The following is a 16201-nucleotide window of genomic DNA, read 5'->3' on the forward strand; positions in this document are numbered from 1 at the left end:
CCTGAGAGTGTGTACCTGTGTTATGGATTTGACAGATAAGGGTAATAACCTGCCAGTCTCTTATCCAATTAAAGCCCTTCAAAGTCTTGGTGAACTTGCATCACACCTCTTCCTAGGTCTGTTCATTCTTCCATAGATACTGTTTCCAGAACAAAATGCTTAGCTTTAAATGGGATCCAACAAAGCTTTACATAGCAATAAAACTTCCACTTCCTTGTTTTCTCGTCCCTTTGAGACAAAGGTCACTGTTCCATTGACAATTGTATTTTTAAACAGGCCTTCCAGCTTTCAGTAATTTCAATATTGGACTTGTAATTCTCTCTCCTCATTTACTATCTTCTTGCCGTGAAAGAAAATTCCAACCTAACCTTCTTAACCACAAAATATTGCTGCAGAATTCCTAGACAATGACTTGTTTTACAGCCACAGCATTCATATGATCCAGTTTGGCTTCTAGTCAATGGGGGGCCACTAAGTTACTGATAGTGTCTTTAGCTATTTTATTATATTAAAAAAGTGTTACGTAAATACAAATTGTTATTAATTTTATATCCACATGCCCTCAGATAAACTGTGTGTAATTTTACTAACATTTCTATTATGGAGTTTGACAAATTATACATGGAGTAACATGTAAGGTTGAACTTCTGTTGCAGAGTTTTGCCTGTCATGTGATGGTAATGAAAATTGGGATGTGTATTGTCAAAGCTGAGGGTCATTAAAGCAAATAGATGTAAAATGATGAATAAAACATACCATGCTTGCATTGTTTATTACTCTTAATGGAAAATGCTCTCAGCAAGAAACTATTACTAACCCAGAATATGTTAAACTACAATGCAAGTTAAAACTGAAGCCAATTGCAATTTTTTTTTGTCATGACTCTGATGGGGTAGGATTGAGTCAGTTGACACTCTTAGTCACCACATTTAGCTGTTTCTGTGCATAGCTTTCAAAAGTAATTTTAGAAAAGGAAATAAAGACTTGGACTAATTTAGCCCCTGATGCAATCCCCAGGATATTCCAGAGCATGCAACAGTCACCACTGTTGTAAGCAATAAAATCTCAATTGAAGCAGCCATTATACTTACACTTTCTTGGTCAAAGAACTGCTTCAGTTTTAGTTGCCATGTCTTCCTTTTCTGGAGTAGACCAAAAGACTGAACTGGACAGCACATGAAACACACCCAGGGTTCCATTGCTTCAGCCTGTTTTGCAGCACCAGGCTTCACAAGAGCATCTAAACACTCACAACAGTAGCACCTACATGCATTGGAATCATCATTCATTCAGGGAAACATCAATGAGAAACTATTACCAATTTTATGCAGCTGCATGTTGTAACTGAATCAGGCTATTCATTATGCTGAACAATGAAATAGATTAAAAATTATATCAAACCAATAATCTATTTATTCCACCTGTTCAATAGTGGTTGCATCAAGATTTATTATAGAGCACAAAGAACATTCCGATTATTGGGACATTTTTAATATGTAAATATACAGTTCATTACATCTAATCACTGGGAAGATTTTTAGGTTTAAAATGTTAAAATGTTAAACAGGGTAGAGCTTGTACAAGGATATTCTCCAGGAACATTGGTATATGTATCCCCATAGAACAAATCACACCACCAAATCCACTGACTTGATTTATCCCAATTAGAATCATAGAAATGTACAGCATGGAAACAAACCCTTCGGTCCAACCCGTCCATGCTGACTGGATATCCTAAATTAATCTAGTCCCATTTGCCAGCATTTGGCCCACTTCCCTCTGAACCCTCCTATTCATATACCCATCCAAATGCCTCCACCACTTCCTCTGCCAGTTTATTCCATACACATAGCACCCTCTGCGTGAAAACATTGCCCCCTAGTTTCCTTTCAAGTCTTTCCCCTCTCACCTTATATGTATGCCTTCTAGTTTTGGGATCCCCTACTCTGGGGAAAAGACCTTGACCATTCACCATACCTTTGCCCCTCATGATTTTATAAACTTCTATAAGATCACCCCTCAGCCTCTGATGCTCCAGGGAAAATAGCTCCAGCCTATTCAGCCACTCCTGTAAGTTCTCACCCAGCAACCCTGGCAACATCCTTGCATATCTTTTCTGAACTCTTTCAAGCTTAACAAAATCTTTCCTGATAAATTCCTATTATTTCTGCCACATGAAACTTTGTACTTGGAAGATAAATTTGCAAAATCTATCTGCATGCCTGCACACAATGACATCACAGGGTGTATACATTAGCAGGATTTTTGCTCCAATTTCATGTGCTTGAGCTCCATCTGTTGCATTAGGTTGATATTACACAAGTTCAATGTTAATCTTCACTATTCCGCATTAAGGCAGCTCATCCTTAGAGATGGACACAATTACAAACACCATCTATTAATATGTATACCGTACATTTTTTAAAAATCACACATTAAGACAAATATTGCTATTTAATCTCTCTAGCCAGTTACAGATCTTTTCATTTTATTATGATCAAAATTACACAACACCAGGTTATAATCCAACAGGTTTCGACATTATAGTCCAACATTACTAGCTTTCGAAGTGCTGCTTCCTCATCGGGCAACCACCTGATGAAGGAGCAGGACTCCAAAAGCTAGTGCTTCCAAATAAACCTGTTGGACTATAAACTGGTGTTGTTTGATTTTTAACTTTGTCCTCCCCAGTCCAAGACCAGCACCTCCAAATCATTCTCATTTTATGCTTTCTTGTTCCTCCCCCCTTTCCTTTCCTCTGTATCGGCTTAAAATCTGTTCCAAACTTAACTCATCAAATCTGATGAAACATTAGCTTTGTTTCTTTCACAAACTGTTCATGCTGTGTGTAGAATGTTCACAATTTCCTAATTAGCTCAAGAGATTGAATAAAGAAAAACAACTTTAACATTAATTATGTATTTAGTATACAATTAGTGACGATGATGACAAGGAATACAACAGTGTTTGAAGGAACTTCTGTTAAGGTTTCCAAAGAAAAATGATTAATGTCTTAAAAGCATACTGCCTGTACCTCTTACACCCAGAATTTCCACACATCAGCACTTTGGTTCCACCACAGCAAATTGTGCAAAAAGATTGGTACCCATCCTGATCATACAGGAACATCGTCTCCAAAAAGTTGTCCTAGTGAAAGAAATACATAGATGTTGCAGCGCAGATAAAAATGTAAACACAGAGAAATGTGTGAAAGTCAGTCAGTATTTGAAAGGAGCAAAAAAAAATCATTGATATTTTGAATGTCCATCTTGTAACAATCAATGTACAGCAATTGAAGCAGATCTGAAATTAAAAGAGAAAGCACTGGAGAAACTCAGTCGTATCAGCATCTGTGGAAAGAGAAATACAGTTAACATTTTGAGTTTGATATGACTTATTCAGACCTCAAAACCTGGACACTGAACTGAAATCTAAATTACAGATCTTGGAGTTTGAAATTATCTAGAAAAGCAATTGTATCCAAAATCAAATTGATTCAGATCCATACAGCAAAGAGGTTTAAGTGAGTGAAAGAAAATCACTGATCTCAGTCCTGAATCATTCACAACTGTAAATTAAACTGGAAAATTAAAAGTGCTTGCTAAATATGGTATTGTAGCACATTTGTCTCATTTTTCTTGTTGTTCATTTGAATTCTTCACTTCGGTAGATAAATTGAGAACAATGTTGGAGCAAATTACTGTAGCTGCTGGAATCTGTAAAGCAAAAAATGCTGGAAATCACAACGGGTCAGGCAGCATCCAGAGAGACAGCAAGCTAACGTTTTGAGTCTAGGTGACTCTTCATCAGACCTTTTCATCAGATAAATTAAGATCTGTTTTCCAAGGTGATTTTGTACTTGTACCTGCAATCTATAAAATAACTTGCATCAGTTCCATTGAAGTTAACTCCCTCAACAGATATAAGGCATCTCTGTACCGTTTGCTAACAGTGACAAAGTCACAGCCCATTCACTAGTTACCATAGTTGTCACGCACTTTAGTTGTCATTTGCATTTCCCTGTAAATTATTTTATGTGCAATACCTTACATGGATCACAAAGTCCTCCTTCAAAGAGTGGATGCTGAGTAATCACTTGTAGACTCCCACAGCCGATACATATCTCTATTGTGTAAAACATGAACAAGATTTACTCCACTGGGTGTGGCAAAGCTTCTCAAACACTGAGTAAGCATCATATCTCATTTGTGAAAACTTATAGCTACACAAGAGGGCAGAATACTGCACATGTCAGAGCTCATCTGGAATTCAGAGTGGGATTTACATTTATTCAAAACCACTCATTTACAGAGAATTACAATCAAGTTCTTAAAAGTATCTACATCAATCTGCAGACCTTCCACTATCAAAAAACATTTCTGACTCCAATGTGCATTATTTTGTATCATTTCTGTGTCTTGTGCCTTTTACTTCTTATGCAGATTATTCAAATGAGACATAAATTACAAGATTAAAAAGAGCCATTAATGTAGTGAAACGTCTAAAAGCACTTCACAGTAATGTTATACAGCAAAATGGTAAGGCAAGGCACTTTAGGGATATATTAGGATAAAATGCATAATGGTCAAACTCAGTGGATAACGCTTGCAAATAGCTGGCAGGATGGAAAAGGTAACTTGTCTGATAACTGATTATACTTGCCATTTTTTCATATATTCTCCCCACAAAAATGATACTTCCATGAGCATTCTCAGCTTATAATATTCTGTTGAAATGACTATTCTTTTGTGTCCCAGACAATGAATATTAACCAGCTAGTCTGCTGTAATGACTGGTATTGTCAAGCCTGCCTATCAGCTCACTCTAACCCTGCATAAGCAGAAAGCGCAATTTTCAGTTTTTGTGGCTACTTTCAAGAAACAGTATAGCCAAGAGATACTCTTATGAGGGGGGAAATGCAAGCCAACAAATCCAAAATCCTCTCTATGAAAAAAGAAACAGCTGGAGATTAAAATCAATAGCACCAGGGACCCGTGTTTGATTCTACCCTCTCTCTGTGTGAAGTTTGCACATTCTCCCTGGGTTTCCTCAAGGTGCTCCAGTTTCCACCCACAGTCCAAAGGTGTGCAGGATAAGTGGATTGGCCATGGGAAATGCAGGTTTATGGGGAGATGGTAGAGAGGTGGGTCGGGGTGGAATGCTCTTCAGAGAGCTCGATGGGCCAAATGGCCTGCTTCCACACAAAAAGGGATTCTATGATTCTATGAACAAGAAAACAAGTGCCTGCAACAGCTGTTAGGTGGATGACATAATTGAGATTAAAATTCGGTTCAGATGGGACTGAAAAGAAAAGAGGGTGCGTGAGAAGAGATTGACAGCAAAAATCTAAGCAAATGTAAAATATTCTTCTGTAAGCATATACTTCAATTCATACTTTGCATCAGTCTTTACTAAAGTAGGTATTGCCTCCATCATAATGAAAAAGGAGGCAGTTCAGACACAGGAAGGGTTTAAAATTAATGAAGTGAAAGTACTGGGTTGATTGGATATATTTAAACTAGATAAGGCACCAGGACCTGGGTTCATTCAAAGATCCTGAGGGAAGAGAAGGCAGGATTTAGAGAGGTATTGTCCATATTATTTCAATCCTCCTTAAGTACAGAGATGTATACGGAGTACAGGGGACTGAGGAATTGCAAATGTTACAGCTGTAATCCAGTGTTTTCCATCTCACACGCACACACGAAGGTTCAGTGTCATTCACTTGGCATCTCGTAACCATGTTTTTATTTATTTCATATTAATGAAAGCTAACTGGTTGTGGTGAACTCCTACGGTGCGGAGTTTGTCCCTTGATGGTGGAATGGGCATTGGAGAAGGAAAATGGTACCCTGACTGAAGAACTGCATTATGGGCAGGAGAGCAGAAAGGCAGGATGGGAGGATACTGATCAAGATACAGATCCATGCCAAAGTCTGCAAAGTAATTTTGAAACCTGTGCTGGAGCTGTGACAGTCCTTAGCTCATTGTTCCTGCCATTATACTGCCGCCTTCTTCACTCCAGTATTTCAGGAATCAGAGAGACACCCCTAAGAACTGCCTATCTTTATTCGAACAAAACTTTCATTCGCATGGCTAAGTCCATACATACGGCCATGATTTCAAACAGGACAATGATGTAAGTAAAAACACAATTAGAGGGGCCAGAAATTGTTATCTGCCTTATATGACACACAGTCAGAGCAAGGGGAAAGTATATAAAGAAATAAGACTTGTTGCAATTAGATAAGAGTGATTTGGTCAGCTGCTTTGACATCACCAGGAGATTTATTAATGGACTGACCATCTGAGACAAGCCTTAGTTAATGGGACTTCTAAGCAATCAGTGAGTGTATGCTAATGCTTACTAATGTAATAAAGAAGCGTCAGGTTAAGTGGAACTGTATTCAAGTTGTAAACATCAGAAGAACTGCAGATGCTGTAGGTCAGTAGTAAAAACAGAAATTGCTGGAAAAGCTCAGCAGGTCTGGCAGCATCTATGAAGAGAAATCAGAGTTAATGTTTCAGTTCTGCAGAAGGGTCACTCAACCCGAAATGTTAACTCTGATTTCTCTCCACAGGTGCTGCTGGACCTGCTGAGCTTTTCCAGCAATTTCTGTTTTTGTATTCAAGTTGTGATATCTAACTGGAACCTTCAGACCTAAAAGAGGGTTTTTACAATTTGGTGAGCCTAACCAGGCATTTGAAAGATGAAGAAATGGCAAAACATACTGAGGATGGGATCGTCACCAAGTACAGAGCACGGAAATGTTGTCATTCATCTCGAGAGGACTAGAATATTAAAAGCAGGGATGTACTTCTGAGGCTCTATAAGGCTCTGGTCAGACCACATTTAGGGTATTGTCAACAATTTTGGGCCCATTCTTCAGGAAGGATATACTGATCCTGGAGTGGGTCCAGAGGAGAGTCATGAGAATGATCCTAGGAATGAAAGCTTAACATATAGGAATGTTTGAGGACTTTGGGACTATACCCGATGGATTTGAGAAGATTGAAACTGACAGAATACTGAACCACCTGGACAGAATAGATGTTAGGAAGATCTTTTCATTGGCAGGAGAAATGAGGAGCTGAGGGCACAAGCTTAGAGTAAAGACCCTTTAGCATGGGAATAGGGAGAAACTTCTTTAGCCAGAGAGTGGTGAATCTGTGGACTTCATTGCCAGAGAAGGTTGTGGAGGCCTGGTCATTGAGATAGGTAAGTTCTTGATTGCCCAGGGGATTAAAGGTTACAGGGAGAAAACAGGAAGATGGGGTTGAAAAACCTATCAGCCATGATCAAATGGCAAATCAGATTTGATGGGCCGAAAGGCCTAATTTATGCTCCCATGTCTTATGGTCTTATGAAATGACCTCTTCAGCAGATGTGGGTTAGGGTTATCCTGAATAGGAATGATCCAGTGAATTATCTTCAAGGTGGATAATCCAGTAACTGAAATGGAACAGTTAATGACACTTATAAACCAAATTCATAAGGAATGTGGAGAAATGAAACTTTGATTGGAGTGAGAGAAAGGTTCATTGAAATTAGGTCAGGAGCAACTCAGTAACCTAGCATACTGCCGAGAAAAGATAAGGCAGAGAAAATACTTGAATGTAAGTCGGGTCTCTGTGCTCTTGTTAGGATTTTGTTTATTCCTTTATGAAATGTGAGTGTTGCTGGTTGGGCCAGCATTTATTGTTCATCCCTAACCCCCCTTGAATGTGAAAGTGAACTGTCTTCTTGAACCGCTGTAGTCCATTTGATGTAGGAGACCAACAGAGCCTGAAGGAGTGAGTTGTAGGACTTTGACCCAGCGGCAGTGAAGGAATGGCAATATATTTTGAAGTCAGGTTGGGGAGTGGATTGGATGGAAGCTTACCAATGGTAGTGTTCCCATATACACATTGCACTTGCCCTTCCAGATGGTTGTGGGTTTGGAAAATGTCCAAAGAGCCTCGGTGAATTTCTGCAGGACATTATATAGATAATACACATTGCAGCTATTGAGCAACCGTGTTAGAGGAGTGACTGTTTGGGGGTGCAGTGCCAATCACGCAGCTGCTTTGTCCTGGATGGTGTCAATCTTTTTGAGTGTTCTTGGAGCTGCATTCATCCAGGCAAGTGGAGTATTCCATTTTACTCTCGACTTGGCAAGCTTTAGGGAATCAGAAAGTGAGTTATTTGCTGCAGGATTCATAGCTTCTGACTTGTTCTCATAACCATAGTACAGAGGAACCTCAACTATCCGAAGGGCAAGGGCGGGGAGTATTTTGTTCAGTTAATCGAATTCTGGATAATCGAATGTCAGATAACATAGCTTAGCCAAGCATCAGGACCTTGCGATCTTGCTGGGTAATCCGATATTCGGATAATGAATGCCAGATAATCGAGGTTCCTCTATATTTATATGGCCAGTCCAGTTCAGTTTTGAGTTAATGATTGTTGACAGTAAGGGATTCAGTAATAGACATGCCATGAATGTCAAAGGGCAGGAGTTAGATTCTTTCTTCATTGAGAGAATGGTGCTGGAAAAGCATAGCAGGTCAGGCAGCATCCGAGGACCAGGAGAATCGATGTTTCGGGCATAGGGATGAAAGGCTTATGCCTGAAATGTCGATTCTCCTGCTCCTTGGATGCTGCCTGACCTGCTGTGCTTTTCCAGCACCACTCACTCGACCCTGATCTCCAGCCTCTGCAGTCTTCACCTTCTCCTTAGATTCTTTCTTGTCAGAGATAGTCAGTCCCTGGTAATTGTGTGGCACAAATGTTACTTGCCCAAACCTTCAGATAATATCCAGGTTTTGTTGCGTTTGGACTTGGATTGCTTCGATATATGAGTAATTGTGAGCCAATTTGAATATTGTGCATACATCAGCGAACATCGCTTTTTCTGACATTATAATGTAGCAGCTAAAGGTGGTAGGGCTATTGCATGGGAGTCGCTAAAAAAATTCTGAAATCTTTCACTCAGAGGGTGCATGGAATGAGCTGCCAGAGGAAGTGATGGAGGATAGTACAATTGCAACATTTAAAAGGCATCTGGATGGGTGTATGAATAGGAAGGATATGGGCCAGGTACTGGCAGGCGGGATGAGATTGGGTTGGGATATCTGGTCAGCATGGACGAGTTGGACCGAAGGGTCTGTTTCCGTGCTGTACATCTCTATGACTCTATGACTTTATGACTGGGATGTTGTGGAGATTGTGTGTAAATGCAAGGATCTTCTAGTGATACAGGGTTGTGATTGAGCATGTCTGTCTCAGTTAAATGTTATGGAAAGTTAAGTTGTAGATTATTGCACTCTGTGTGAAAGATTATAGGCTTGTTTGGGCTAAACAGGTCAAGATCCTTCTTGGAAATTAACCTTGTTGCATTTCAGTAGTTTGAAGAAAATATAACAAGTAATGATACTCGTTCAAAAGGGTAATAAATAAACTCTTCAAGGAATGAACTCACAAGTCATGGTTACTAGCCAGAATTATAATTAGGGGATTTTCTGATGAGGTGATTTTTAATCCGGATAAAATGTTCACACAAGTTTAGAACGATTTTTCTCAATTGTTGATTGTGTAAATTGGGATGATTCAGAGTTGGATTGATCTTGGGTTAGAAACATTGCCAAGGTTAAAGACTTAAGAATTTTATTCCTGATGAATTTAAATTTGCATACCATTAAATGGAACTTAAAAGTAAGTTATCTGAGTTTATACAGTGGCCTCAAAGTGTCAATATGAGAATTTGACAAAGATCAGTTTCTGAAAGAAGCTAATCATCTTTTTGAATGGAAAATTTTTAAATCTAAAGTACTGCATACATTTTGTGAAAATAAATAAAGCTGTGAAAGCTACAAAAATAGAAATTGCTGGAAAAGCTCAGCAGGTCTGGCAGCATCTGTGGAGACAAAGCAGAGTTAATGTTTCAGGTTAAGCAACCCATCCTCAAAACTGTGAAAACTACAGTTTATTTCCCAAAACATTCAGAAAACTAATTGCTTTTGGTTTTAAAATTCAGTGTTTGAAACACACTTTTGCTCTTTATGGTCCACAGAAAGTTCTCTTTAATGAATATGTAAAATGATGCAAGTACGTCAAATGGAAAATAGTTTGTTCTGGACCTTGGAGAAATAGACAAAGAGAGGTTAACTCTAGTGATTTTTGAGAAGATTTGTAGCTCAGGTTGATGGTAAGTATGTAAGTTAGCTCGCTGAGCTGGAAGGTTTGTTTTCAGACATCTCGTCACCATACTAGGTAACATTATCAGTGAGAGTTCCCGGTGAAACGCTGGTGGTATGTCCCACCTCTCTATTTATAGGTCTTAGTTTCTTAAGGTGGGTAATGTCATTTCTGGTTCTTTTTCACAAGGAAAGGTAGATAGAATCTAAGTCGATGTGTTTATTGATGGAGTTCTGGTTGGAATGCTATGCCTCTAAGGATTCTTTCAGCTACCAGGTTACAATTTCATGTCACTAGATTAACTCATTCTTCCTCAAGCTGAGTGGGCCTGTTATTCTTTTTGCATATTGGCATAACAGGACTCCCAGCAACTTTAATAATTCCATTTAGCATTGCTGCCTAACAGCGCCAGGGAACTGGGTTCAATTCCCGACTTGGGCAACTGTCTGTGTGGAGTTTGCACATTCTCCCTGTGTCTGCTTGGGTTTCCTCTGGGTGCTCCAGTTTCCTCCCACAGTCCAAAGATGTGCAGGTTAGGTGAATTGGCCATGCTAAATTGCCCATAGTGTTAGGTGCATCAGTCAGGAGTAAATGTAGGGGAATGGGTTTGGGTGGGTTGCTCATCGGAGGGTCGGTGTGGACTTGTGGGCTGAAGGGCCTGTTTCCACACTGTTGGGAATCTAATCTAATATAATCATATATAAGAATTGGAACTAAGCAAATTAATCTTGTTTGGATTTAAAGAAATTGTATGGGAACCTTAAAAAAACACATGGACACAGTCTTGATGGCTTCAGTAGAAATGGCAGTAAAAAAATGAGGTCGCTTTTGAAGAGCAATAAATTGGACACCAACAAATCCTGGCAGCATAACAACTGTTATTTGAATAATTGAACAAGTTACATTTAGAGAAAATGACAAGAAAAATTAAGCAAACAAAATGTAATAATGCTGGGGGAATGTCTGGTTTCTGTTTTAAAGATATTATGAAGTATTTTTACATGCTTTTTTATTGAGCAGTAAAGTTTCTTCAGAGTCGCTGAATGAGATGAAATGGTATTAATGGAATACTCCACTAAGTCATGGAATCCCTGTAGGTGGCCCATCAAGTCCATGTTGACCCTCCAAAGAGCATCTCACCCAGACCCACCCCATTCTTGCAACCCTGCTAATCCACCTAGCCTAGGCATTCCTGGAGGCTACCAGGATGCATCGCCAATCCATCTAACATGCACATTTTTGGATTGTGGGAGGAAATCCATGCAGACATGGGGAGAATGTTCAAACTCCACACTGACAGTCGCCTGAGGATAGAACCGAACCCAAGTCCCTGGCACATTCAGGCAGCAGTTTTAACCTCTGAGCCACACTCTTGGGCATGAATCACTTATACCACCAGATAGGCATTGACATACATTCTGATTTATGGGTAAAACATTTACATTTGAATAATGAAGTGCTATGATATAAGAACAAAACCAATTAGAAAGAATTATCCACAGGATGAATATAGATAAAGGAAGAGTTTGGTAATGTTATCTTCATGTTATTGAGTGAAGTGACCAATGAATAGGAAACCCACCTCATTCACAGGTTAGAAGGATAAAAGAGTGATGAGAAATAACAAAGGTCAGGAACAGGGAAATCCGAAACGACAATGATGGGAGGCCACACAAAAGAAATAAAGTGACCTTGGAAGCAGTGAGGTTAGTATTGCCTGAGTCATGATCCCCCAAACCCCAGACATAAGCAGCCATCTCCTGGTATGATGTGAGTTAGAAAGTGGAGTATGTCGTAAACCCATGACTGCTCATTTGAATATTCTAGTACTGCTACTACTACCCACACGGAAAATATTGTATCATGACGCACACCTTGGTATCAGGTGGAGTGAATCAAATTGGCTGAATTCTGGCATTTGTGATGCTGAGGACATCCAGAGGACACTGAGATAGATCATCCTTTCAGCATTTCTGACTGAAGATTGTTGCTTGAATGTCCTTGGCTGAAGATTGGTGCCCTTTTGCACTTACCACAATGCTGCATTTACCAGTACTGAGGATGAGGATATTGTAGAACCTCCTTCTCCAGTGAATTGTTCAATAATATTCATGACTGGATGTGGCAGCATTGCGGAGCTTAGATCTGATCCATTGATTTTAGAATCATTTAGCTCTGTCTGTCACTTGCTACTTATGGTGCCTGGTGTATAATTAGTCCTGTTTTGAAGCTTTACTAGATTAACACCTCATCTTTAGGGCATGCTTAATGCTGTTTCTGGCATGCTGTCCTGAATTCACTATTGAATGAGGGTTGATGTCCTTGTTTGATGGTAATCTCAAAGCAGGGCACATGCCAGACCATGTGATCACAGACTGCGTTGAATTATGATTCTGCTCCTATTGCCTTATGAATGCTTAGTCTTGAGCTGCTAGACCTGTTTGAAGTCTGTCCCATTTAGCACAGTGATAATGCCACGCAACATATTTTAAATTACAATCAACAGTAAAATAGGTCCATATATCTGCTAGACGTACAGTGCAAAGAGAAAAGAATTGCAAGAGTACAGGTGCACAATCCTTTATCCAAAATGCTCGGGACTAGCTGGTTTTCGGAATTTAGAATTTTTTGAAATTCAGAATAAGTGGCAGTTTGATGGTGTAAGTTTTAAAACTCTTTCCGAAGAAAAGACTTACTGTGAGTAAAATGGGTCCTTAAACAAAATTGAGGCCTGTCAGCTGGGCCACACCTCCACACGTCGCATCCGAGTGGGTGTGGATTTGGGTTAACTATTTACACGCCAAACAACCTTGTGAGAAAAAAACTTCACAAAAAAAACCTTCGGACTTTAGAGCTTTTCGGATTTCGGGATTTTGGATAAAGGGTTGTCTACCTGTATTTTGATTATATCACTGAATGTAATGAAAGCACCTCTGTTTCAGTTCAATGTATTAGTTGCCTGATAATTAGTGTTTGCTTTTTTTTGTTTGTTGCAGTAAAAGTCTTAAAGTGTAAAATTATATCCTTTAGTTATTTCCATGGATTGTTGGAAAATTCATTTGTCTTTTAAAAGTTAGAAGTGTCTACAGGAATGGTCAATAGTTTTGTCATATTTCCTTGTTTTTGCAATACGTGCACCTCTGTATAAAGCCCAGGATCCTGTCCATTTCATTAACTGCTCTCTCAATCTGCAATTCTTACTTCCTTTTGCTGTGGAGACAGTCCGTCTTGGGTTATATTTATTTGTCAGTTATCTCAGGGTGTGGCAAATTGCCCTTGGGAGAAAATAAAGCACAAATAAGAATGAGCAACAAATGTTGTCTTTGATAATTTCTCACATCCCACGAAAGATCAAAATAAAGCACACTCCAATTATAGAATTATTGACCACTTTTCAATCTATTTTAAAGCATTCCTATTTCCTGGCGAAGTACTGGCCAATAATAAGAAGGTTAGTGAGAGTGTCTGTCAAATATCACACTCCTACATTTTTGGATTGTTGCAACAACAGAACCTATGACATAAAGGGAAGTTTTCCCTAAAACAGCCAAAACATGTGACAAGAGAAAGGGTGAGAGGGAAAGAATGTAAGAAGAGGCAGAGAAAGAGCAAAACAAAATGAGAAATAAATAATAGAAAGCAGCTCCTAATTGCAAAGCCATAATTGACATAAGCTAAAGGCTTATGCATTAAAAAGGATGAAAGATGCAATGAAGGGTAGACTGATCTATGCACATTGAATGTTCGGAAATCATGGACACACTTTCCCACAGTTTGTCATCTATTCAACTATCAGAGGAAGCCAAGTGAGCTAGATTCTCCCGTTTGCCTTTACAGTCTTTTCTAACAATTCAGATTCCATTCATTGGATTATAGCCATGCCTATCGTGTTAGTGAGTGAATGGTGATCAAACATTTCCAGCCACATCTCCAACAATCTTGGGTTTTGGGTCATAGCATGTCCCCGACCAACAAGTGTTCAGGATTAGATGTTATTCAGCTCCAGTGTGATTGTATTTAGGGGAGAATCTGATAATGGAGCTGAAAGTGAAAGCTACTGCCAGGCGGATCATGGCTAGAAGAGGCCAATAATAAAAATTGCTTCTGGAAAAAACTGTCTGTTTATGGACCAGGAGCTGGTAGATTGATGGAAGCTCCAAAAAATCATCCTTGGGCTTCATCTGGAAGCTTTCCCTTCCTTACCATGACAGCAATCACAAAGCTTGGCAATTTCTTTAGGTACACATCAACATGTGTATCCATGTGTACACATGTGTACCCAATATGTGTTTCTGTTCCCATTCTCTGACCATTTCATCCTTCCCAGTGATAGTCACAATTTGCAAAACTGAAACAATAGCAGGGAATATAAATAGCCCCAGGCCTCGTAATCGACACAAGAATGGGCACTTGTCATTATTTCCATGCTATCTTATTGTGCCTGAACATTACCTCCAAACGGAGGGCTGAACAGTACACCTTTTTATTGTAGTTGCCTTGGTAATTCATGATGGCTACTTTCTATGAGCAACCACCCCCATCTCTATCCTACAGAACATAATTTTAATGCTCTCACTGACTTTGGTTACCAATGTTCCATTCTGATCCCTGTGCTGTGTTAACACAGTTCAACAAATGCCTTATCCACCTCAATCCATTCTCAATTCTCCCTCTATATCCTTCCTCTCAGTTGTTCACATGGTTTTACCATCTCTGCACTCCTGCTTTATTCTGTCACTGAGCTGTCCACTTAGACGTGTCCATTCTTTCTGTTGTTTACACAGTGTCAGTGCTATTTCAAAAACAAACCATTAACTGTCAAGAGTTTGGGATATTATTGAGAAGTTTGAAAGAAACTGAGCAAATTGTCATTTTTCCTTTCCTTTTCTTAACTTTTGCGAGAATCTCCCTGATCCATTGTCCTAAGTCTCACTCTACATTGTTGCATTTTTGTTTACTTTCTTTGTTGTTTCATATTTATAATTCTTTGTTTTCTAGTCTCCTCTCTGTGCTGCTACTTTCAGTGATTTTCCTTAACCCAGTAGGTTCTGGTTCTCAACATTTCTAACTGGATTTCTTTTGCTCTGTCCTTCTCTGTTTGGAAGATTTTTAAAAATGTACAAGAAAGATAAACAGGGGTAGTCCATTCACCCCTTAAGAGAAGTCCTATTATTTAATAAATTTGTAGCTGATCTTCTACTGTAGCACAACTTCTTCTACAATCTTTCTATTCTTCAATCCCCTTAGTGCTCAAAAATCCACAGTGCTCTCTTGAATACATTTAATGTTTGAACATCCACAGCTCTCTTGATTAAAATGCTTTTGAATGGAGGAATTCCACCTGATCTCCTTTCCAATTGTCTGATATCTTATTTGGAGTTTGCAACCACTTTACAGACAGTGAAAAGGGTTCTCACAAAATATATCTGATCCAAAACCATTAAAATTTTATTGATTACAATGAAAACATAATTTATTCCTTCACATTCTCCTAAATAAATGCTTAATCTAATCTCATATCAAGATTTAGCCTAGGGGACCTTTGTTGCATTTCTTATAATGCAAACATATGAGTATTTTTGTCAATCCTGGAAAAGTTTTAGTCATGAGATTAAGATTGATCTGATATAAACTTCATATTAAGGTCCATTTAAATTGCTTTATCATTTGATGGAATATTTGTGATGGATACAACTGAGCACACTGGGCATATTGAAATAATATTACCATTCCTGATGATTCAATTACAATTTTCTTCAAAATGGACATCAATATCTGACATTTAAAAATAAACTTTGAAGCAATAAAGATGGCAGTTAAAATAAACATTCTCATTGGAAGATAACGTGATCAAAGCCTAGCTCATAATCCTTAAAGTAGAATTGCATAAATCAGGACTAGCAAGGATCGAGGACACTGGTGGACGCAGACTCAAGGTGACTGACAAAGTAAATTTGAGAAAAACGTTTGGAAGCAATGAGTGGTTAGAAACTAGAATGCTGAATTTCAGAGCATGTGGTGATA

The 16201-nt window shown here is 38.9% G+C and overlaps 1 protein-coding gene across 3 annotated transcripts in view; it reads right to left on the reverse strand.

Annotated features, from left to right (window-relative positions):
* The window catches only part of LOC122550457 (DNA (cytosine-5)-methyltransferase 3-like), a 62001-nt gene that overhangs the window by 24080 nt on the left and 21720 nt on the right, over positions 1–16201 (reverse strand). For all 3 annotated transcript variants that reach the window (XM_043691199.2, XM_087987882.1, XM_087987883.1), the window contains 3 exons: positions 4046–4125; positions 3035–3147; positions 1092–1263 (listed from right to left, as the gene is read on the reverse strand). In XM_043691199.2, the coding sequence (XP_043547134.2) occupies positions 1092–1263; positions 3035–3147; positions 4046–4125 (365 nt within the window). The remainder of the gene's footprint in view (positions 1–1091; positions 1264–3034; positions 3148–4045; positions 4126–16201) is intronic.

This window comes from Chiloscyllium plagiosum, unplaced genomic scaffold, assembly GCF_037043375.1.
Source record: "Chiloscyllium plagiosum isolate Xiang-an unplaced genomic scaffold, Cpla_swu_hap1 HiC_scaffold_6, whole genome shotgun sequence".
Classification (NCBI taxonomy): Eukaryota; Metazoa; Chordata; class Chondrichthyes; order Orectolobiformes; family Hemiscylliidae; genus Chiloscyllium; species Chiloscyllium plagiosum.